This window comes from Abrus precatorius, unplaced genomic scaffold (genome assembly GCF_003935025.1).
Source record: "Abrus precatorius isolate BTA unplaced genomic scaffold, Abrus_2018 Scaffold6, whole genome shotgun sequence".
Lineage (NCBI taxonomy): Eukaryota > Viridiplantae > Streptophyta > Magnoliopsida > Fabales > Fabaceae > Abrus > Abrus precatorius.
In genome coordinates this window covers 25,973,251-25,995,212 of record NW_020874406.1, presented here as the reverse complement: position 1 = coordinate 25,995,212, position 21,962 = coordinate 25,973,251, and the positions used below count along the sequence as shown (strand labels likewise).

The window sequence follows — 21,962 nt, the reverse complement described above, 5'->3', positions numbered from 1 at the left end:
CTGACAAGATCTCTTGCATGAGTTGTGTCTAATACAACTCGTTTTGTGCTTAGCCAAGATTTGCTTCGTTAAAACTCCTGAGTCGTGGATTACGGACTTATTTTAATATTTATACAGGTAGCTTTAATATTTCATCAGAGTTAATAGCAAAAAATAATAAAAAATTCATCAGAGTTATATTATTTATCGTATTTTTATAGCATTTCTTTATCGTAGTTTATTTATTTTTATGTAAATATTGTCACTTAACAAATTATTACCTCTGATTTTATTTATAAAAAATAATTTTTATAATATAATAAAAATTTATTGACATAAATATTTAATTAAGCGCCTATAAACATGATCGGTTCCGACGCAAGACAGGAGAGAAAAAAATACATTACCAATTTTTTATTTAAGAAATAATTATGTTGATTTAAGAAATAAGTGTAACAATTATATTTAATAATTTAGTTTATATTTAAGAAAATATTTTTTATTTTTAAAAAATTTGAACAAATTAATAAAAATAATTATTTAAAAAAATAAGGTTACTTGGATAAGTTTTCTCCTTTTATTACAACATGAATAAGTAGAACTTGTGTTTAAAATTTTCTTTTTAACTTTTTAGAAACTTTTACATTATATATATTTACGTTTTTTCCAAATACAATTTATAAGCCATTAAACGATTCTAGTGGCTTACACTTTGTATTAGAGTGGAAATCTTTACTATATTAAACAAATTTGAGACAACTTCTTTTTGTCTCTATTATATTTTATATTATTAATGGCTTAAACATATTCCAGATAAAAATGTTAAGAAAAACAATTTTTGTCTCTAACACATAAAATTTGTTTTCTTCCTTTAATTCATTAAATTCTGTTTTTAATAAAAAATTTATCTCTATTTATGTCTTTAATATCTGTTATTAATTCAACTTTTTCTAGCAATGAAAATAATTGATAAAGAAAGGGAATAATTTTAATTTTGTTAAGTTAAAATAATCACAGCCACCGGCATACAAAAATAACAACAATAATAATAATAACAATGTACCTATGTACTAAAAAAAAAAATCAATGATAAAAAAATTATAGTATATTTATACTTTACTTTATAAATGTATCGTAAAGCTTTGTCAGGACTCAAGAGTGCTGATGCGTCATCACCTCATACTCCAACGTCCCAAGATTAAAGCCTCTTAACGTGTAACTGAGATAGCTTTTCAAATGTAACATAACATAATTTAGTTTAAAAAATTATGATTAATAAATATTAAAATAATGTACATTTACAGGCATTTAAATACGAATCTGCGTAATCTGTTAGCTTTTTCAAATGTTAATTGAATATTTTAAACTTATCATTATCCAATTATTTATTATATGTATTTTGAATTAAATATGTACCACGCCTTGTAACAGATCAGTGCAATGCAAGCACCACAAATTTGTGGTAATGGTAAAATTTACGTATGTATTATGTATCTCACACATTACTCAGTTTTTATGTGCTCATGATGATCATGTTGATGGTAAAAAAAGTTGGATACAATATTTGCACACACGAGTGTTCCCTGATTTTCTTATTTTCTATCCCTTCAAATGTAAGCAGAAACTTATAGTTGCATTAAAAAGAGGGGAAAAAAAGACATCATGAAGAAGAAAAGGATATGAAACATCCTCCAACATTAATAGGTAGCAATGATAGTGTGAGTTATACATTTTGTATTTTGTGGTTCTCAGGTAGCCAATCTCCATTGATCTCTCCTGAAGAAAAGGAACTTTTGATTAGATTAAGTTCCCTAGTGACATCAACCATACTCGTTCTTTCTTTTGGCGATTCTGTTGAACAAGCAAGTGCAATCCTAAAAAGTGAAAGTAAACATTTCTCTACGTTGGGATGCATAACGGTCAGGCTTTCACTATTAGCAGCATCCTTTAATTCCTTGGGAAGAATAGTTGGATCCACAACATGGGAAAGGTTATTTGGAATTGAGATTTTGACATAGTTATGGAGATTATGACCATCTTCAAACATTTCATGTGTAGGTCTTCTTCCAGTTAACATTTCCAAAACAAGAATTCCAAAACTATATATGTCACCTTCCATGGACACCTCTGAACCCATTCCATATTCTGAAATATAATGCATACTGGTCAATACCTAAAGTAATCATCAAAACATTAAAATAAAAAATCTGAAAATAAAAGGTGAAAATTTACAAGATTTCAAACCTGTAAATAATAATATCATGCCATACCTGGAGGAGCATAGCCAATTGTCCCCTTTATTCCAACCGTGCTAGTTTGCTTTGGAGAAGTTGCAGTAGTTGAGAACCATCTTGCTAAACCAAAATCACTCACATGAGCTACCAAGTAATCATCAAGAAGAACATTGCTTGGCTTCAAATCACAATGAACGATTGCTTGCCCGCATTCATGGTGAAGATAATGAATTGCAGAAGCAACATCGACAATGATATTTAATCTTTGATCAAGGCTCAATGTTCTGTGCTGATCTGCAATTTTTATTGGTGGATGCAACCATCTTTCTAAACTTCCATTTGCCATGTACTCATAAACTAGAGCTTTAAATTCTTGACCTTTATAATCAATGCTGGAACAACATGTTAAAATCTTAACCAAGTTTCGATGCTTAATGTTCTTCAATGCATTACATTCCACAAAGAAACTCTTTTGAGCTCCCTTCTTTTGAAGGTTTAGGACCTTTATGGCAACAACATTGTCTTCCAACTCAATAGTTCCTTTGTACACAGAACCAAAATTTCCTGATCCTATCAGGTTTTTAGCTGAGAACCCATCAGTTCCATGATGTAGGTTTTGGTATGAGACCTTACTATGGTGGTCAATTATTGGTGAATCAAGAGATTTTTTCTTATTTCCTTTCCTCACCCAATAGATAGATAGAATAAATGGCAGTATGAGAAGAAAAGTGACCACACAAACTATCATCACTATCAACATGAAATTTTGGTGTCTTGTAGGTCTCTTACCTTTGATAGGGCATGGTGGTAGATGTAGCTCTGAAATACCTCCGCAAAGCTTATTATTACCAATCACTCCTAACTCACTTACATTTCTGAAGACACCTTCCATTGGTAATTCACCATCCAACATGTTAAAAGATACATTGAAGTATTCTAAGAAGGAAATATTCTCCAAACCTTTAGGAATTGATCCAGACAAACGATTTTGTGATATGTCTAATTGCCGAAGACCTTTGAGTGAAGCCAAAGAGGATGGTATGACTCCATGAAAGGAATTCCTATGCAGATAAAGGTACTCCAAGCTCATGCATTCTCCAATGGTTTCAGGAATGTCACCAGACAAATGATTCTCAGATACATCCAACTTCCCAATATTTTTTAATTGGCCAATTTCACTAGGTAGATTGCCACTCAATAAGTTTTTTGACAAGTCCAACATGTTTGTCAAAGAGAAGAGACTAAAAATCTCTAAGGGTATGGTTCCTCTAAGGTTATTTTTCCAAAGGTCAAGATATTGTAACTTCTGACAGTTTCCTATACTTGGTGGAATATTTCCTTCTAACATGTTTTCTCCTATACCCAGATAATACAACTTACTTAGGTTGCCTATGAAAGATGGCATATTTCCTGACAATTTATTTCTACTCAATTCTAACTTTTGCAGCTTCCAAAACTTGCCAAAAGTAGCTGGAATATTTCCTTTAAAGTGGTTAACTTCCATGGTCAAGACAGTTAAACCAACTAGATCCCCTAACTCTGAAGGAATTTTTCCTGATATTTGATTACCCCCAAGATATAATTGACTGAGTTGGGTGGATAAATTGCCTATAGAATTTGGCAAACTACCTCCAAAATTATTATAGGATATGGAGACCACTTGCAACTTACTACAATTTGTCAATGATTTCAGAAACTCCAAGTCCTTAGTTGAATTGTCACCTAGGTAATTGTTATACAAACTTAGGAACCAAAGATCTTGTAGCTTTTCTAAACTTGGAACTTGGCCCACCAAATTGTTTTGACCAATATCAAGTGTTTGGAGGATAGATGCATTTGTAATGGAAGTTGGTATTGGACCTGAGATATAGTTCCCACCAAGTAGGAATTCTCGGAGTTTGGGTAGGGTGTGGAACATGTTTGGTGTAAGAGAGCCATTGAATTCATTATGTGCAGCTGAAATTATAGTAAGAGATGACATATTGAAAAGACAAGAAGGAAATGTACCAGTCAAATTGTTGACATGCATTGATATCATTGTCAAGCTTTTGAGGTGACATATTTCTTGTGGAATATCTCCCTCTAAATTATTAACACCCATTGAGAGAGAAGTGAGGGATGACAGATTCCCTATACTTGGTGGGATTGCTCCAGTTAAACTATTTCCAGCAATGCTCATTCTTTGAAGCTTTTGAAGAGAGCCAATTTCAATTGGTATCTTACCGATCAAATTGTTACCAAATAAGTGTAACTCTTTGAGATTTGAGCAACTTGTCAAGTTTGTAGGCATTTCCCCTTCCAATGAGTTATTGGTGAGAGAAAGTTGTTGTAATTGTGACAACCGACCCAATTCTTGTGGAATTTTTCCATAGAAGCTGTTGTTTCCAAGGTTGAGACTTGTCAAAAAAGAGAGATTGCCCACATGAGGAGATATGAGTCCATGCAAGTTATATCCTTCTAAGTTCAACTCTATAACTCTTTGTTGCATGGGATTGCACGAGACTCCACGCCACTTGCAAAACTGGATTGAACTAGTCCAAGAAGCCAATTTTTTATACGGATCATTTGATATTGATTCCTTGAATTTGAGCAACTCAAAATAATCGGTTTGGTTTTCTAAGATAGAAGCAGTTGTGTTTGGGACAAACAAAAGTGAGTTGATAGTAAAAAGCAGAAACATGCGAAGGTATATAGACCAAAATGAAGGTAAAAGGAGAAAACAAGATTTCATTTGGTTGACAGGGTTGTTAGATCGTGAAAATAGATAACTGTGATGACCAAAATAGTTGTCTTGGTTTGATAATTGCCTCTGACACTGAATGGATTTAAATAGTGGAGTTCTCTCATGTTGGGATTTGTCTTGATTCTCTTGAATGTTGAATTTGAACTTTAATGGCCTAAAGTCAAGTCAATAACATATAACAAATTATAGATAGTGACGGGAACTTTCAACGGAAAATACCTCTCAATATGTTAAGGGTACACTGGGTTAGAGGGAAAAAAGGAACTTCTTTTTGTACCAAAACCTTGCTAATAAAATTAATATGTGCACTGTCAAAATAAATAAATAAATAAAATAGAAATCTAATAAGATGATACTATTTTCATTGAAATTCTTTACAATACTTTTTTCATAATAAGATATATGGTAAGCATTTGTTATTAAAATAGCAATATCACACATTCAAATAAAAAAAATATATGGTATAAGTTTATTTAATAGCAAATTAATTTGTTAATATAAATTTTGTAACTTTATATCATTAGCATGATGTATAATGCTGATAGTTTAATACACTAATAATATATATAATTTTGTTACACAAATTGAACTTTCTGTTAATAAGATGCATATATTAAAGTCATAATATCTATAATAATAATTTGATTTCCATTACGAAGGATATATCAACAAAAGTATATGTAACATCAAATAATTAGTGTCTAACAATAACCAATTAAGTATAACTTTTAACCACCACTACACTTAATAAAAGATAAGCTCAATCGTCATGATCTTCATTTAACAATGCTACAAAAACGTGGCATTTCACTTTTATCCTCGTATTTTCTAACTTATGATCATTTTCTTGGTAGGTATGTAGATTTTGTTTAGTACAGCCATAAGGAATCGGATTCGGATTGTTTCCAGTTTGCACGAAAATTAGATCTTTAATTCATTTTTCGTTTAAGCAATTTCAATTCTCTTGAGCAAAAATACAAAAAATGACAAAAAAAGTTTACACAAAATTAGCTTAAGCGAATTTTTTGCCTTAAGCAAATTGTGCAGATTCACTTAAACAAATTATTTTAACTTAAGCGAAGAGAAAAGAGAAGACTAAAAATGGATGTAAATAAGGAGCATGTAGTATATGAGTGGTGGTGGAGAAAAAAGAAAGTGAGTTGAATATAGAGAAAAGATGGAGAGATAGATATTGAGTGGAGTGAGAATGAGAAGAGGAAGAGAAAGAGATGAGTTGGGTATGAGGTTGAAAGAAAAGAGAGTTAGGAGGGAAAGAAAAAAGTTGGGTATAAGAGTAAGAAGAAGGTTGAATATTAATGTTAAAGGGGTTGAATATGAAAGTTGAAGAGGGAATGTTAGGTTTAGAAAGAAGGAAAAGTGAAAATTAAAGTTCTATCAATTTTTCACTTAAGTCTATTATTTTCTTTTAAACTATTTTTCGCTTAAGCTTTTTTTTTTGCTTAAACTATTTGTTTTATGAAAATTGGTTCAAACCATTTTGTCACTAACTTAAGCAAAATTAACCCCATTTTCGCTTAAGCAAATTAGAATTGTTTAATTGAAAAATGAATTAGAGGTCGAGTTTTCATATAAACTGAAGACAATCCAGTTTCTTAAATCGCTTAAGCAAAAAATGAACTAAAGTCTAGTTCCCGCATAAACTAGAAATAATCTAGATCTTAAAAAATCGTCATCTTATATTCTCTTTCATATGTAGAAGAATTACAATTCAAGCAAGTTTCCACTAAGGCACAAAGTATTTTTAATCATCATCTTTTAGCACTTAATCAAATCAGATTGTGTTGAACTAATTATATTCATTCCTAACCCAAAACAAACATATTTAAGAAAATGGAGGAAATTGCCCATTGATGCAATCATAAAACTCTAGTGGTAAACAAGGTATGTAGGCAAGTTGCCAAAACCCTATCTACAATTACTTATTCACCAATAATATAAAAACAAGACAAAAAGTAAAACAGGAACTTATCAATCATTTTTAAATAAGAGACAACCTCGTCAACATTGACAAGGAGATAGCACACCCTGATTTTAATTCTTTTTCTTACATCCACTTTTATATTATCTTTTCATTCTAGCTAATAACACCACATTAAGGTGCAACCACACCAAACCAAGCAAATAGAATTCACCTATTTGCCCATTCACAAATAAGTCATATATTTTAAATATGATTAGGAAGACAAATAGAATTGTTCGATAAATAAAATTATATTTTATCATCAAGCAGGTGGATTAAGTGTGATAATGATATTTATGATTTGGACAAAAAAATTACGATCTTATAAATTTTTAATTTATTATTATTTTTATCTTTATCATTTTATTAAGTTTTTTTCTTATCCTTTTCTATTTAAAATCCTTGAATACTTACTCTCGTGTGTATCATATGTTTTTATAATATAAAATATATAACTTATATTAAGAATTATTGTGTATATTTATATCTCTAATAAAGTATTGTCTATAACAAGTTAAAGACGAGGTCAAAATTCAAAAACATTATCATTATTACTCTTTTTTATTTTATTTTTGAGACCCACTCGTTATAATAATTACCGGCAGCAATATCATCATCGTCAAATACAAAACCAAGAAATTTCTTTTGGCATCATTAATTTTTCTAATACAAAATTAATAGTGACATTGAGAAGTTGGATTGTGCCAAACCAACTTCTCTAAGCGTTGTAAATCAACACATATTAAAAATTAATTTTCCAATTGCAATAATTAAAATAACAAATTATTTTTTAACAATATATAAATATAAAAGTCCAATTGAAGAAATTTGCCTTCACGCCAATGCAACACGCGTGTATTATTTTAACCGTACAGCTTTTTGATACCCATGTTTCACATTTTACTATTTTATAAAAAAAATTCCATCTTATTCCACTTTCAAATTTATTTATCAAATGTGCTCCTTTAACTGTTGTCACTTTTTGTCACACATGCATTTGCCATAAGATATAGCATGACTCATCAATCGATATATATATATATATATATATATATATATATATATATATATATATGCCAATTTTAATTTCTACGTTTTTCAAATTATTGATTTTTATGTCTACTCTAACATGATTAATGTAGATATGTACGTGTCACTTTGATAGTAACCTACATTAGTGAAAGAGATTCAAACCATCAAGTTTTAAAAATATGTGGACTAAAATAAAAATCAATTTTATAAATATTTCAAAATTCAAAAAATATAAAAAAGCATATTTGATTCTAAATATCAATATTTCATGACAATAGGAGAAGAGAAACATGAGAGAAAAACCTCATAACGTATAATATTTTTATTTTTCTGAAAATTTACCTCAATAGTTTATACATAGATACATATTTGTACGGTCAAACACATACACGTGTATAAATTGTTAACCTCGATAATTTTTATATATAAGTTATCATTTTCTAAATTTTATTTTAGATTAAAAGTCCATCATTCGTTTTACTGAATTAATTTTAAATAATAGATAATTTTATTTTATGTTTTTAAAATTAAGTAATTTTTAAAATTTTCAGTTACTGAATCTCTATTTTCATTTTTATATTTTTTTCTTTCACATTCTACGATCAAATTTTACAAACTATAATATGTAGTCTATGCTTGCATTCGGTACCTACATTCTCAATATTGCAACGGTGTAGGGTTGAGTAAATGAACTTTATTTAGTGAATTAACCTGCAAATTTGATGTTTGAGCTTTAAAAAATAAGTGGTTATTTGAATGTGAGTTTATTATGTGAATTGGTTTGCATAATTCATGAGTTAATTAAAGGGAGTTGAGTTTGAGCAAACCATTATTTAATTAAAAAATAAATGTTAATTTTTAAAATTTTAATAATTTGAATATAATTATAATATTTTAAAGTTAAAAAAACAAAAACACAAAAATTTGAAAAATATATGTTTGTCTAAGTCTGGATTTATGTAGACTTACAAAATATAAATTAATTTAAATGAAAACCTATGTAAACTATTTCATTTAATTATGGGCGCAAGGGTGGTAATGATCAACTACAACTACACACTTATACAATGCCTAAACACTTGTGTAATTGTGAGTCAAACTTGTTAACTTTTTATTCTTAATTTATGTATTATATCTCCTTGCTAAAGAATAATAGTTCAATTGTTTTCTATTGATGTTCAGTGGTTTTAAATGATTTATAAGTGAGTTTAAAAGTTCAAAAAGTATCATTTTATTAATTTTTTATTATATTAAATATATAAAAAGTATAATAAATATTTTATTTTGTAATAAAAACTTATTATTTACTTACTTAAACTTTAGTTGAAATTAACAGAATTTTTTTAATCTTTAAAAGAAATTTTAATATATTTTTAAATTTTTAATTTAAAATATGATTTATAAATTAATTCCATAATTAAATTTTCAAAAAAATATTAAACTGTCTAGACACATAATCTAACTCACTACTGTATTTCTGAAATTGGGCCTCTGTTGGGCTTTTGCTTGGTTGTTGGGTTTGTTGTGGCTTTGCTCCATACTCCAAAATAACAACGTTTGTGCAGCAAACCACGAAGACTAACGAACAGCGCTTGAAGATCTCTCACTGAATCGATAAAAAATTGAAACTTGATTCCTACCCTCAACAGTGTGCGTATTATTTGATTATAGTTTTCACTGATCCGCAAGTGGGTCGAACCAAAACAAAAACTTGCATTTGTTAATGTTAACGTTGGTGTGGCACTGAGATGGGTTTGCCAAGGTTTGGGCGTGCTAAGAATGATGGTGAATTGAGTTCAAACCTTTATGTGGCGAATTGTGGGCCAGCTGTGGGGCTTTGTAATGATGAAATTGCATCTGTGTTCTGCAAATTTGGGGAGCTCAAGGGAGTTTATGCAGCTGATGAGAGTGGGACACGTGTCATTGTATCTTTCGTTGAAGAGGGTTCTGCACATGCTGCTTTAAAGGCTTTAGATGGACGCCCATGTCCCCAACTTGGAGGTAGATCCTTGCATATCCGCTATTCAGTGCTTCAGCCAACTCCACAGGTACTATGTACATACATATATATTAGTAATGTTTAATATTCTTATGTTAGCTCTCATTATACTTATGCTCTAGTTGCTTGGATATTTATATTTACGAGTTTGGAAGAGCTTAAGTAGAACTTATAGAAACAACTTATAACTCAATAAGCTTTTCATCGTAACTCATCAGAATAATTTCTTTTCAACTTATTTGAAGATGTGTTATGATCAAACTTATGGTATAAGTCCTAATGTGAAAAGAGCTTATGCTTATAGCGCTTAATTGAGCTGTTTTTCCAAACACACTTTTAGTATATGTTTAATTCAGCTTATTTGGAGAAAATAATAACTTATTTTTGGTAGTTTTATGTGACATTTTTTGAAAAATAAGCCACTATTTTCCTGAGTATGTATGAACCATGTATATGTTACCCTTTTAAACAAACTGGGCATAAGTTTAACTAATAGTAGTTTTAAGGAAGGTCAGTGTAATTATCTCTTATGTTAATACTTTCGAGTTTACTTGTTTATTCAGGATCAAGCTAGTGACTTGGTTCCTGTGTCTTTGACAGCATCAGATCTGAGCATTCCAGGCATTTACCTAGTGCATGACTTCCTTAGTGCTAAAGAAGAAGAGGTTATCAGTCTTTTCCTTCAAAATCAATGCTGCATTGTTTTGCTTACCATATGTGCATTTTATTTGCACCCTTCTGTTTGTAGTTAATTTTGCACCTATATTGGAACTTCATCTATGTGTTGGCCTTTTCCATTATCTCAGGAATTGCTCCAAACTGTTGACTGTAGGCCTTGGAACAGTCTTTCAAAAAGAAGGGTTCAACACTATGGTTACGAGTTTTGTTATGATGTGAGTTTCAAGGATTGTTTGGGTTTTTCTCATCATTTGTTAATATCCTTTTGTTGTACCCAAATTAGTCAGGAATCCAATCTTTTTGTGGCCAACTAAATCATTATTTTTTATCAAATTGGTGATCCTATTCCAAACTAGTTGAAAATGTGTTATTCATAACAAATAGGTTGCTGAGTAGTGTGAGAAATTGACTAATTTGAACTCTTCTTTCTACTGTATTTGGGCTTTGCAGACTAGGAATGTTAATACAAGACATTGCTTAGGTGAACTTCCTTCATTTGTTTCTCCAATACTAGAAAGAATCTCATCATGTCCAACTTTCAATAATGTTAAAAATATAGTTTTGGACCAACTTACGGTATGCGAACTTCCTCCTGTGCTCCATATTTTTTTTTTTCAATGATAAAATGCTATTATTGTTATTGTATATTATTAATACTTGACACCATATGATGCTTTTAGATGTCAGTGTTGTTTATTTATGTTCGATGTTCAAAGCTTGAATGCTGCTAACTATATTTCAGGTAAATGAGTACCCACCTGGAGTGGGTTTGTCCCCCCATATAGACACTCACTCTGCATTTGAAGATTTAATTTTCAGCCTTTCGTTGTCTGGGCCTTGTATAATGGAGTTCAGAAGATATGAAAATGGTGATTGGCATCCTAGAGTTGCCTCAAGTGCTGCTGCAAAACAAGAAAGTCATGAAGATGATTCAAATTTTATAAGGAGGGTTATCTATCTTCCCCCACGATCTTTGCTACTCTTGTCTGGAGAAGCACGTTATGCATGGCATCATTACATTCCGCACCACAAGGTGTGATGTTTTGGAAATAATCATACTCTCCTCCCATTTTACATATTGAAAGAAGTTGTTATATTTCATAATCCTGTTTTGCTATCATGGCCTGAAAGTGCTTTGTAGTCATTTAAAATCTTTTATCCAGTAAAAATCATGCAGTCTTAGACATGAGAATGCAGGAGTTCTTTTTTTTCTCGTGAGCAGACCAAAATTTTCAATATAAAGTTTGAAAAACTTACCATTTTCCAAAAGATCCTTGTTTGAGAATTTATGTATATGGGATATTAATTTCATTATGTGCTTGTGTTGTTACAAGAAATTTTATTTCCTTATGCAGTTTGACACATTGAGCACTTCAGATATGTGTACTTCAATTTAATAAAAGGGTATATTAAATCCGAAACATGGCGTTTGATGAACTTATATCCCTACTCAAATTAATATGCCTGCTATAGCATTCAGTCCCATCCGTTTCTAGCTCTCTTCTTGTGTTCTGTGATAGGGCATCTTTTCTGTCCATTTTCTAACATATTGATTAGTAGAAAACTTGAAGATTAACCCCCCTTGCTTTAAATGCATTTATATGTGTCTTGATAATATATTTTTGCACCTAAAATATATTTTCTAATATATTTTCTGCCCCCACAGATAGACACAGTGAATGGCAGAATCATCAGAAGGGCTTCAAGAAGGGTATCTTTTACATTTCGTAAGGTACACATGTCGTGGCTCTTTTTGGTCTTCCTATAAACACCATATTAAACCCCTTAGTACATTTTATGTTAGTGAGTAGTTCAGTGCAAGAAAAAGAAAATAATAAATAATTTTTTTATTGACAAATGGTTTGCTCCAACATTTTTCTTTCCTGTCTAAAAGTTCTCTTTTTAAAAACCACCATTTGTATGTACCAGGTTAGAGCAGGTTTGTGTAAATGTGAATTTCCTCAGTATTGCGACTCTAAAAAATAAGGCTTCACTATGGGGGCAAGGAGGAGATTTACAATGTAATTCATCAAATATTTCTCATTGAGAGTTGCAACGAGTAAAACCTGAGGTGTGTTCTTCATTTTTCAGTTGTTTCTTGATATTATAATGCTTACATAATACGGGATGTTTCTTGGATTAGGAATCTTTGCATGGACAATTCTGGGCTTTAGGGTGGTTTTTATCCTCTATAGGCGATTATACAACCCACCAGTTCTCAACCAAATGTTCACTCAGTTCTGTATCTTCATTAATACCACCAGCTCTGGCATATGTTAATAATGATAGGCATACTTGATACGTCTAGGCTACTTTCGTCTAACCCTGTTATTCTTCCTCTTGCCTCTATTTCCAACTTTCAAGGCCCTACATTTCTGTTTCTACAACTGAATTTGAATTTTCCTCTGGATAGTATCAAGTATATGCAATAACTTTTAACTTGAGCAGTAGGGATCAACTGCGATGTGGTTTACTGCTTAGGATAAACACCTCTGCAGCCTATAACCTTCCGTTTAAATTCTCCGAATCTAATGGTGATCATCTCTTGTAGCTGTACACCTAATTGCTTAAGTAGGATTTCTTTTGTATCCTTTACACAGGTGATAATCCCTCCATTGGTTTTACTCGACCAAACATGCAAGAATGACAAAGGAGAAAAATAACAAGATGGGCAGTTATAATGAGAAGACCATGAGACTTGAGCTAATTTTGAGCGGATATTCCAGACGTTAGTACTTCAATCATTTTTCAGTTGTAGCTTGTTTGCCTAGTTTGCGTGTTCACGTTAATCTACTTTGTACTTTGATTTTCTCGTGCTTTTTTTGGGAGCCCTTGTAATTTAATGTTCAGATGGCACGCTATACTCACCAAATTAGCTATATCATTGATTCAAAAAAATTTGTATACATGAACTTAAATGCAAGTTTCCCAATGGAATTCAAATATCAACGTTATTTGGTGAAGTTTTATGCGTTAAATTGGGGTAAACATTCGTACAGTTGCTTCCTCTTGTTTGTTGGAATCATCGTAATGTTGCCTTTCCCGTGCGAGGTTCTCTTTAGACACAATTGCGATGGGGGTTATATGCTGAATACCTATGGCATCCCATCATCAATACTAGGGCCTTCGCTTCGGAATTATTCGGAGAGAACTAAACTGCTCAATTCAAGCTCAAATGAGTTTAAATAGTATACAGAAGATATGATGCCGCACTCAACCCATGCTTAAGCGGACCGGATGTATATTTTCATCATGTCAAAAGATTAGGTTTAGTGGCTGAATACATTTTGAAGCATCCAAATACATTATGAAGTAACAGCTTAGACAAAGTGCCAATATGAATTGTTTTTTATAATCGCTAACAATTTTTTTCATAAAATACTCCCATCCATAACCACATTTCATAATCGCCAATTTTATCGGTTAGATAGAATTTAAAAGTTGGAATGCCAGAACTTAAACCTCGGGCATTACCAAGCTTGCAAAAAGCTGATTTATATGTTGCGCCGCTGCTTGAGGACTAAGCCACATCTTGAAGCCTATGAATATTATACATAGATGACAATGTTACAGATGGTGTTGCATTGCCATAAGATAAGGTTATTACGCCCCATAAATTGGCCTACGGTTAAAAGTAAAATTTGCAGCAATTACAGATCTGTCACCTCACCTGCAAGAATAGCTAGCTAAAGTAAACATCAGATTGAGGAATATTCGCTGAAAATATAATAAAACTTGATAACAATATATTTATGAAATTACGAATCACTTGAAAATATACAATTTTAATAATAGTGACTTATGAAACTTAATAAATGCGTCAGGCATAATTTGTATCAAAATTAGATATTCTACCACAGCTATAGCCCTGTGATAGTTGATATTTAGGCAATGACAAAAAAAAAAAAATACGTGAGACAATGAGCTGGAAGACTACCATGCTTTGTGCAAAAAATCATTTAAGAAAAATACTTCCCCTCTAGATCACAGTGAATTTCAAGGATCCTTACCGTGCATGCATTTGATGAAGAAATCCAATTCGGACAAACAAACATTTCCCTGTAGCAAAGATGGTTGCTGATAAACAAAGAATGAGAAGTGCCGGCGATCAGGGTCATTTCTGGGCTTTGCCATCTCAACCAATCTTTTGTACCCTTCTCTATCATAGCAAAGAAGTGCATTCTCTCCAGCAGCCATCAACCCACGATCCCAAGCTGAGTTTAATACCTGTGAAAACATAAAACATGCAACCATCATTCATGACAAAGAGAATAAAACATCCATGGATCCAAGTTGTTGACCAGAATAAGATATGCGAGCAATCTAAACAAACATCATTCCTGCCTTCATTCAAATAACTTCAAAACTGGATTATGTTGAAAAACTTGTCAGAAGAAATATTCTTGGGGAGGTTAAGAATGTAGGAAACTAATATTACCTGCCAACTCAAACCCTCTGGATCAACCAATGATTCGTTGGCTTCCTGGCTGGAAAGATGAAATCCTAAGCAGACAAATTTCATGGTGACGGCATGTTTTCTCAGAACCTCAAACACAGGAGAGTATCCATCCTGATTTGTTGGGTTGTGATATCCTGCTGTCAACTCTGCTGCATGACTAGGAGTCTTATACCACCAATAAACAGCAGGAACCTGCATGATATCATCCTCTAAGACATCTATTCATTAAAGAAAATGATATAATTTCAGACTTTAACTTTTGAGGAGAGTATTTTATTTTTTTCAGGAGATGTAAATTGTAGTGACCACACTTCCCAAGGTTAAATGCATGTGGCACTAAGCATTTTACACATAAAACTAAAGAGTCAATAATTGAAACTTGAATTTCTGTTTTGCATTGGATAGTTGAGTCCTGGTTTCTGATCTCTTACCTGTTCATGAACCCAAAAAACTTCTAAAAGAAGCATTTTTCATTGAATAAATTATTACTGGTAATATTCCAGTTTGGTCAGCCACATTGAAATATTAAAAGGAATTGGAAGAATTTAGTTTAATTCAACTAAATAACCACATGGCAAAAAAGAATTTCAACTCTGACAGACTGATTGACACTTCTGTAGATGCTATAAGAATTATCCCATATTATTAGCTAACAAGTTTCAGTTCAATATACCCTTAAAATAGGGAATTCATTGAAGAGCTTTATACAAATTTTCATCATTAAATATTTCACCCTCGGGCTATGCTTGGTTCGGGGTAAGAATGGGGGAAATTTCAAGGGAGTACAGTTTTCTTAAAAATGAAACATTGGGCACAAAAGTATTAAACACCATTAACATATATTCCCTGAAAAGTTTGTCTTAAACTTAATATGTATACTAAATGCAACCTCAGTTTTTAAGGGGATACCAAACTCCTATACTCTACGTGATATCTATCATGAATAACACTAACATCATCAAAATTTAGTCATACAACTGCAAGGTGAAACTACTATAGAAAAAAATCAATATACCAGGGAACTACCTTGACAATTATTTTTGTTTCCTCAAAAGCAAGGGTTGCAAGAGACAAAACATTATCTGCATGGTCTATTAGCGTCTGGGAGTACCAATGTAAGAAGAAGCGTCCATAATAGTTGTCGTAATCACCTCTCTCACAAAAGAATCCAGTTTCATGTGGCATAGAATTGTAATGACCAGCATTATCAGGTCCTCTAGCCCAGAAAGAGTGACCACGTAATTTGGCTGCTCTGCGCAGACTATGTTGCAGGTATTTATCATAGCACTGCCCACAGAAGATGATACAGAAAACATTACTTCCTTATTAGTGAATAAAATATGATAGTACATCACACTATTTATGATACAGAATAATGCGACTTCTTTTTGCAATGGGGCCACAATATGGGGTACCTGAAACTCACCGATACCAGGATACCTCCATCCCATTCTTTCTGAGAAAGAAGGATATTTCAGCTCCCCCAATGCTCCAAGTCCAATTTCAACAGCAGAAATCAGACCTTCAGCAAACAGATCATCAAACTCTGTTCGAAAGCTTCTCATCATATCAAAATAGACCTGTATATATTTAGAGAAGGTCAATCAATAACACAAAACAAATGAGAATGTATGTAAATTTCAAATGAGGAATAAATCAAATAATATAAGCTGATGACCATGTAGAATAGCACATATACAAGAGAGAACAGTTTTTTTTTTAAGGTAAAGTCCAAAACTAAACTGGAAATTAGTATGTAAATGTAACTAAAAGACATTTGACAATAAAGTGAATATCAAATCTTTGAATAACGACAATAATTGATGCCTTCAATATATTCATACCTCAATACCAGTTCTTCCTTTGAGTACACGTTCTTTGTCAATCCCCCAAGAAAGGCATTCAGTATTCCTCCTTCCTTCACGATCTGTGAAGAATATATCCTGGTTGTCTTTTCCAATATCCAAAACCCATTGTGGAAGGGCAATCAATGCATCACTAGAATCATTCCCTCCACATTCATGGAATGCCATAACAACCTTCAAATTTGAAATAAGAATCAAGAAAGGTTCTCCAACAACGTCAAAGATGCTTCCCAATCCCCATGACAAAGGTACACATCCAATTAGAGAAACCTCTGACATTTTAAAATAATATGATGTTTCAAATATTATGCAAGCTAGGGAAACAATTTTGTGTGCTATACTGAAAAAACAAATATTTGAAAAATACTACAACTGAAATCATCCACTGGTTTTTATGTCTATGTTTCCACGCCAAAAATAGATATGTCAATGTCATACAGAGTTAACTATATCTTCTCATTCTGAACTGCTCTGTTTTTTTTTTAAAGTTTTGCATGGCCACAATCCAACACCTCCCTCTATTATGCATTTAGTCCTTCATGTATTTTACTAGTTTCAAGCATTTCATAAGCAGGACTTCTATCAAAACCAGAAAATTCACCTCCGTAATAGAAAATGACTTGGTTCTATTACTGAAACCCTGTAGACTCTACAGTACAAATAGCAAAAGCATAATCGTGTTTGATAATTTTTCTCTCTTAGACACAAATACATGCATAAAGATTATATAACCAATAAAAATTATACCTGTAAATTCAGCTTGAATTCTCTAATGATGTTAAAAAGCTCCCTATAACCAGACCACACATATTTCTGAGGGTTCCAACCTTCAACAATGCCCCACCAACAATCCACAACAACACCATCTATATTTAAAGACTTGATATGGATTAGCTCCTGCCTAATGCCTTCTGGATCAATCAACTCGCAAAATTTGTTAATAATACCAGCCTGCAATAAAAGACTAATTTTTTAGAAGTCCTATAGTCAACTACAAGGCAAACACAGTCAAAGCCACAAAGGACACAAAATGTATAATTTTCTGTCTAGGACTGACACATTACACCAGTTTGATGCAGTTTATTCAGCAAGCAGCAAATAGAAGACACTTACTGGAAGCTTTACATAAACAGGAACGTATGGCGTGCCAGTAAAGTCATTTTCATGCACCCCAGGATGTATATCTTGCATAAGCTGCATCAACAAACTACACAATCAGTTGGTCCTGGATCACATCTGTTCATACACAAAGCTCCAAATAATGGGTATTGATGATGCAAAATTTAAAAGCACTAAAATGCAGAGAAAGGTTTAGTTTCTATCCTAAAACTAACTAGCATACTAGGAACTAACATAAAGCCATTGAAGCAGCAAGTTTACATGATTAGCATCAGGTCAGGACATCAGGGTGCAATATTCATTTTCTATATGTTTCTATATCAGCATTGTCATTGCTTAATTGGTGCTCTGGTTGTGAATTTTCCAATATTCACTGTGAATTTTACTTGTCTTGATACTCAAGTTTCCCTGATGGTTGTGAGCTTTACACACCAATATGTCAATCAATAATACTTCCAAACCAAGGGGAACATATTCTAAATGCCAAGCGCACTTGTTAACACACTTTATGACTTCTTTAATCGGTGCAAACTGCAAAATGTAACTTCATAGATCATTTGGAATCAAAAGGAACATCAGTGCTGCAAGCCTCACTGAAACGCATCATTTTATTAAAAAAAAAAAACGAGAGAGAGACACATATAGGGCACAAATTACGTGAATAAAAACTGGAGCATTCCCCATTCTCCCATTCAACCATCTAAGTGCCGCTGCACCCCCACACCCCCCCCCCCCAAACTTTCACACGCCACAATTTACCAAATTTTTGTCGCATACTTTGGTTTCTCACGGGTCCTCTCTTTTTTTCAGTGTGAGTACTCATTCTTTTATTTAATTCATCCTTTTGGGATTTGAGAAAAATCTTGGTAACCCAATTATTTTTCTTTCACATAGATAGCCTTGGGTGAATTTTTGAAGTTAGAGATAATTCTCTCAAGAGAAAGGGGTGTTACCCATTGGATGAGAGATTCCTAATTGGGTTCCTAAGGTATGCCCACAACTCAAATTCATAGGATTGTTGGGTTTTGGCAAGTTCTCATTCTTAGGGAATTTCTATTTTTGAGCTCTAAATATAGATCAAAGTATTTTGTTGATAAAGTTAATTCTGAACCCCTTTTAAATATTGTTGGTGTTCAAAATTGTAGGCTTGCATTTTTTTCATGGTTCCGGAATAGTCTTGTGAAGCAAGTTAATTGGTCTTCATTGTTGTGAGTGGATAATTATCATAATGACTTATTTCAATTATCACTCTAATTAGTCATTACATTATTATTGTTATAAATTTGCTGATATAGGAAACAAATTCTTAAATTTATTTCTTGATCACATGAAAGTTCATTGGAAATTATATTTCATCTAATTATCTAAAATTATTTAGAAAAGTGTGAAAGAAGCTATTGTTTTAATTGTATTTGATGATATTCAACTGTGAGACATATGCGTTGAGACTCTTATTATTGAGAACAATTTGATTTGTATACAAGAACGATTTTTCGTTGTATAAACATTGTGAGAGGAGCTATGTTAGAATCTTATAACCGTTAGCAAAAATAACCGTCTAGGTACACCTAGTTATATTCCGGGAAGAGAAGGTTACCCGTTAGATAGAGCTGTCAGTGCACGGAGAAAGCTATCAACGAGGTGAAGCTACCCCCATCAAAATTAACTACAACATTATGTTTGCCAGGAAAGAGTTACGCATTAGATGAAGCTACCCCTAAGAGAGAGGCCGCCCTTGGGAGGAGAGGGCTATCAACGACGTGGAACTGTCTTGAACTTTGGTTTTCCAATGAGTGACCCTTATAACGTTATAGGACATCTACCCTAATAATGTCTTTAGAAAACTAATATTATTAACTTTAGTATATATTAATATGACATGCTTTGTGTGAGCCCTATAATTGCAAACTACCCGTGCATTATTTGCTTCTCTTTCATATTCATTATGGTTATTGGCCCTCCCTCAGTCTGTGTGACTCACCCGTCTTATTATTTAATGTTTACAGATCATCAAGTAGCGGAGTTGCAGGTTACTAAGGACGTCAGTCCATTCTAGTAGAATCCCTGTTGGTAGGCCCCAAATGTCTTGGCGGCCTTGATATTTTTTTTCTCTTTTGTTTGGACATTCTACAGCTGTTTAGCCGTTAAACTTTCATTTTGGATACGTATTAGATGTTTTAGTGTGGATATTATAATTATGTTGGAGTTTGGTTGATTTTGGTTGAATTATAAATAAATTTGGTCAAATTTTTATATTTTGGGATAATGAAAATACATAAGGAACTCTGCCGAAATTCTGTCCAATTTAGCATATTGCTTGGTCGAAGAGGTTTGTTATCTCATGGGATGGTTTATAAGTAGGCTTGCCAGGTTAAGTTGTGTTTCAAAGTAAATTAGCCTGTGTGCCGGTCATGGGCCTTCTTCTTGGTTGTGACACTCACCCTCACAGAATTTTGCTAAAAGACAAACAAACTAATGATACAATGTTTTATCAAGAATAACAGTAATCATATGGTTTCAACTACTGCTCCACAACCACGTTAAGTTAAATTTAAACCCAACACTTGAGAACAAAACAAATGAAATAAACTTGATATTGGAGTGTACAGCTTGCTCATCAGAAAAACATCATATAAGAATGTCTAATTTGCAATCTTCAACCAATAGCATGTAAAGAAAACACTAGAATGTAGAATCAGATGATACATAAATTGTTCAGATTTCACATAATAAAACAGCGAAGACAGCTAAAACGATAGCCTGTGTATATATCTGAATCAGCATCAAATATAATGCAAATACTCGTGAACTAGTCGCAAAAATCACCTGATCAGCCTCCAAGCATTCAACAGAATTGATGGGGCTAGCATTTGTATATTTCTCATTCTTTGAGTCCCTTTCTGCAATTACAACAGAATCAATGGACGCAGGCGACAAGCATTCGTCAATTCTAAGCACAGATGGCCGATTCTCAAGCGTTTCCTTAACAGAGCAATTTCTCAAAGAGCCAGCAGAGAGTTGACTTTCAACTGACCGTGCCGCAAACGAACCCTGCATAATAATATTACATTACATAAATATAAAGAACTTCAAATTAACATACCAAATGAAATGCCAGCCAAACATTTCATTATTATTATTTTTAATCAATATGAGTAACAAGTAAAACCTAATTCAAGCACATTGGCACAATAAGTCACGTCTCAAATTTCAAACCTTCTAACCTACCAACAAATTGAAACATTGCACACAATAACAAGCAAACAGAATCATTAGCTTAATCGTGAAAGAAAGCAAGGAACCATGTGAGAAGGAGGGGGACACTGGCGATAGGTGGTGCCATCGGCGTCGACAACCCAACCAGCCTCACGCGCGAGCGCGGCGAGTACGTCGTTCATGTCAGCACGCGCCGGCAGAGGGAAATTCCCGTACTGACGGAGACCAGCAAGCATGCGGCTCGTGATGGCTCGACGGTGTCGCTCACGGAGCTTGGTGCGCTCCTTCTCCTTTTCTCTCTCTTTCTTTCCCTTAGCGCCGGAATTAGTGGCCGTCGCCGCCGCAGCAGCGGCGGCGGCGAAACCTCGGGGACGGCGAACCTGAGGGTGAGGGTGTGGTTGAGTCAAATAATCGGAGCTGTGGTCGCTTTGAGGGTCGAGATCTTGTGTGGAAGCATCGTCGTTCATGCTCTTCATCTTCACAATTTCACTCTTCTAACATTCTTTCTTCTTCTCCACAGTCCACACTTAAACGCACACTATCTCAGACTCGCGCTTCTATCAACTCAGCTCAACGCTCTTTGTTTTCTTACTATTTTTCATGAAATGTACTGGCCCAATCCAAGTGCTTCTTCCTCTTGGACCTCAATTACTCAAA

General features: G+C 33.1%; 3 protein-coding genes across 6 annotated transcripts; 1 reads left to right on the top strand and 2 right to left on the bottom strand.

Annotated features, from left to right (window-relative positions):
* Positions 1 to 1,702: 1,702 nt before the first annotated feature.
* Positions 1,703 to 4,893, bottom strand: LOC113870482 (probable LRR receptor-like serine/threonine-protein kinase At3g47570). Its single transcript, XM_027507071.1, has 3 exons — positions 3,936 to 4,893; positions 2,250 to 3,821; positions 1,703 to 2,124 (listed from the first exon to the last, which is right to left on the bottom strand). Exons 1-3 carry the CDS (start codon positions 4,891 to 4,893, stop codon positions 1,703 to 1,705), a joined length of 2,952 nt encoding a protein of 983 aa, XP_027362872.1.
* A 4,647-nt stretch (positions 4,894 to 9,540) lies between these two features.
* LOC113868611 (alkylated DNA repair protein ALKBH8 homolog) lies at positions 9,541 to 13,605 on the top strand. 3 transcript variants are annotated; one of them, XR_003505396.1, is made up of 8 exons: positions 9,541 to 10,017; positions 10,532 to 10,633; positions 10,775 to 10,861; positions 11,097 to 11,222; positions 11,389 to 11,679; positions 12,313 to 12,378; positions 12,576 to 12,717; positions 13,247 to 13,605. XR_003505396.1 is itself a non-coding variant. In XM_027504353.1 (7 exons), the coding sequence occupies exons 1-7, from the start codon at positions 9,718 to 9,720 to the stop codon at positions 12,630 to 12,632; spliced, it is 1,029 nt and encodes a 342-aa protein (XP_027360154.1). In that variant the 5' UTR covers positions 9,541 to 9,717; the 3' UTR covers positions 12,633 to 13,584. The 3 variants fall into 3 exon arrangements, 2 of the variants coding, with proteins under 2 accessions (XP_027360154.1, XP_027360155.1); XM_027504353.1 differs by having other exon boundaries at positions 12,576 to 13,584; XM_027504354.1 differs by lacking the exon at positions 13,247 to 13,605 and having other exon boundaries at positions 9,541 to 10,024; positions 10,539 to 10,633; positions 12,576 to 12,902.
* A 247-nt stretch (positions 13,606 to 13,852) lies between these two features.
* Positions 13,853 to 21,955, bottom strand: LOC113868609 (beta-amylase 8). 2 transcript variants are annotated; one of them, XM_027504351.1, is made up of 10 exons: positions 21,392 to 21,955; positions 20,916 to 21,140; positions 18,084 to 18,164; positions 17,718 to 17,921; positions 16,950 to 17,144; positions 16,521 to 16,685; positions 16,132 to 16,392; positions 15,085 to 15,297; positions 14,657 to 14,873; positions 13,853 to 14,316 (listed from the first exon to the last, which is right to left on the bottom strand). In XM_027504351.1, the coding sequence occupies exons 1-10, from the start codon at positions 21,779 to 21,781 to the stop codon at positions 14,297 to 14,299; spliced, it is 1,971 nt and encodes a 656-aa protein (XP_027360152.1). In that variant the 5' UTR covers positions 21,782 to 21,955; the 3' UTR covers positions 13,853 to 14,296. The 2 variants fall into 2 exon arrangements, with proteins under 2 accessions (XP_027360152.1, XP_027360153.1); XM_027504352.1 differs by having other exon boundaries at positions 14,001 to 14,332; positions 21,392 to 21,848.
* Positions 21,956 to 21,962: the final 7 nt, after the last annotated feature.

Coding starts and splice junctions, on each gene's coding strand:
- LOC113870482 (XM_027507071.1), bottom strand. CDS start 4,893: ATGTTTCTGCTTTTTACTATCAACTCACTTTTGTTTGTCCCAAACACA. Junction 3,822..3,935: donor TTTGTATAACAATTACCTAG/GTGACAATTCAA, acceptor CAAATTCTATAG/GCAATTTATCCACCCAACTC. Junction 2,125..2,249: donor AATTGGCTATGCTCCTCCAG/GTATGGCATGAT, acceptor ATTATATTTCAG/AATATGGAATGGGTTCAGAG.
- LOC113868611 (XM_027504353.1), top strand. CDS start 9,718: ATGGGTTTGCCAAGGTTTGGGCGTGCTAAGAATGATGGTGAATTGAGT. Junction 10,862..11,096: donor GTTACGAGTTTTGTTATGAT/GTGAGTTTCAAG, acceptor TGGGCTTTGCAG/ACTAGGAATGTTAATACAAG. Junction 11,680..12,312: donor ATTACATTCCGCACCACAAG/GTGTGATGTTTT, acceptor CTGCCCCCACAG/ATAGACACAGTGAATGGCAG.
- LOC113868609 (XM_027504351.1), bottom strand. CDS start 21,781: ATGAAGAGCATGAACGACGATGCTTCCACACAAGATCTCGACCCTCAA. Junction 18,165..20,915: donor AATGCTTGGAGGCTGATCAG/GTGATTTTTGCG, acceptor TTGTTGATGCAG/CTTATGCAAGATATACATCC. Junction 14,874..15,084: donor CAGAGGGTTTGAGTTGGCAG/GTAATATTAGTT, acceptor ATGTTTTCACAG/GTATTAAACTCAGCTTGGGA.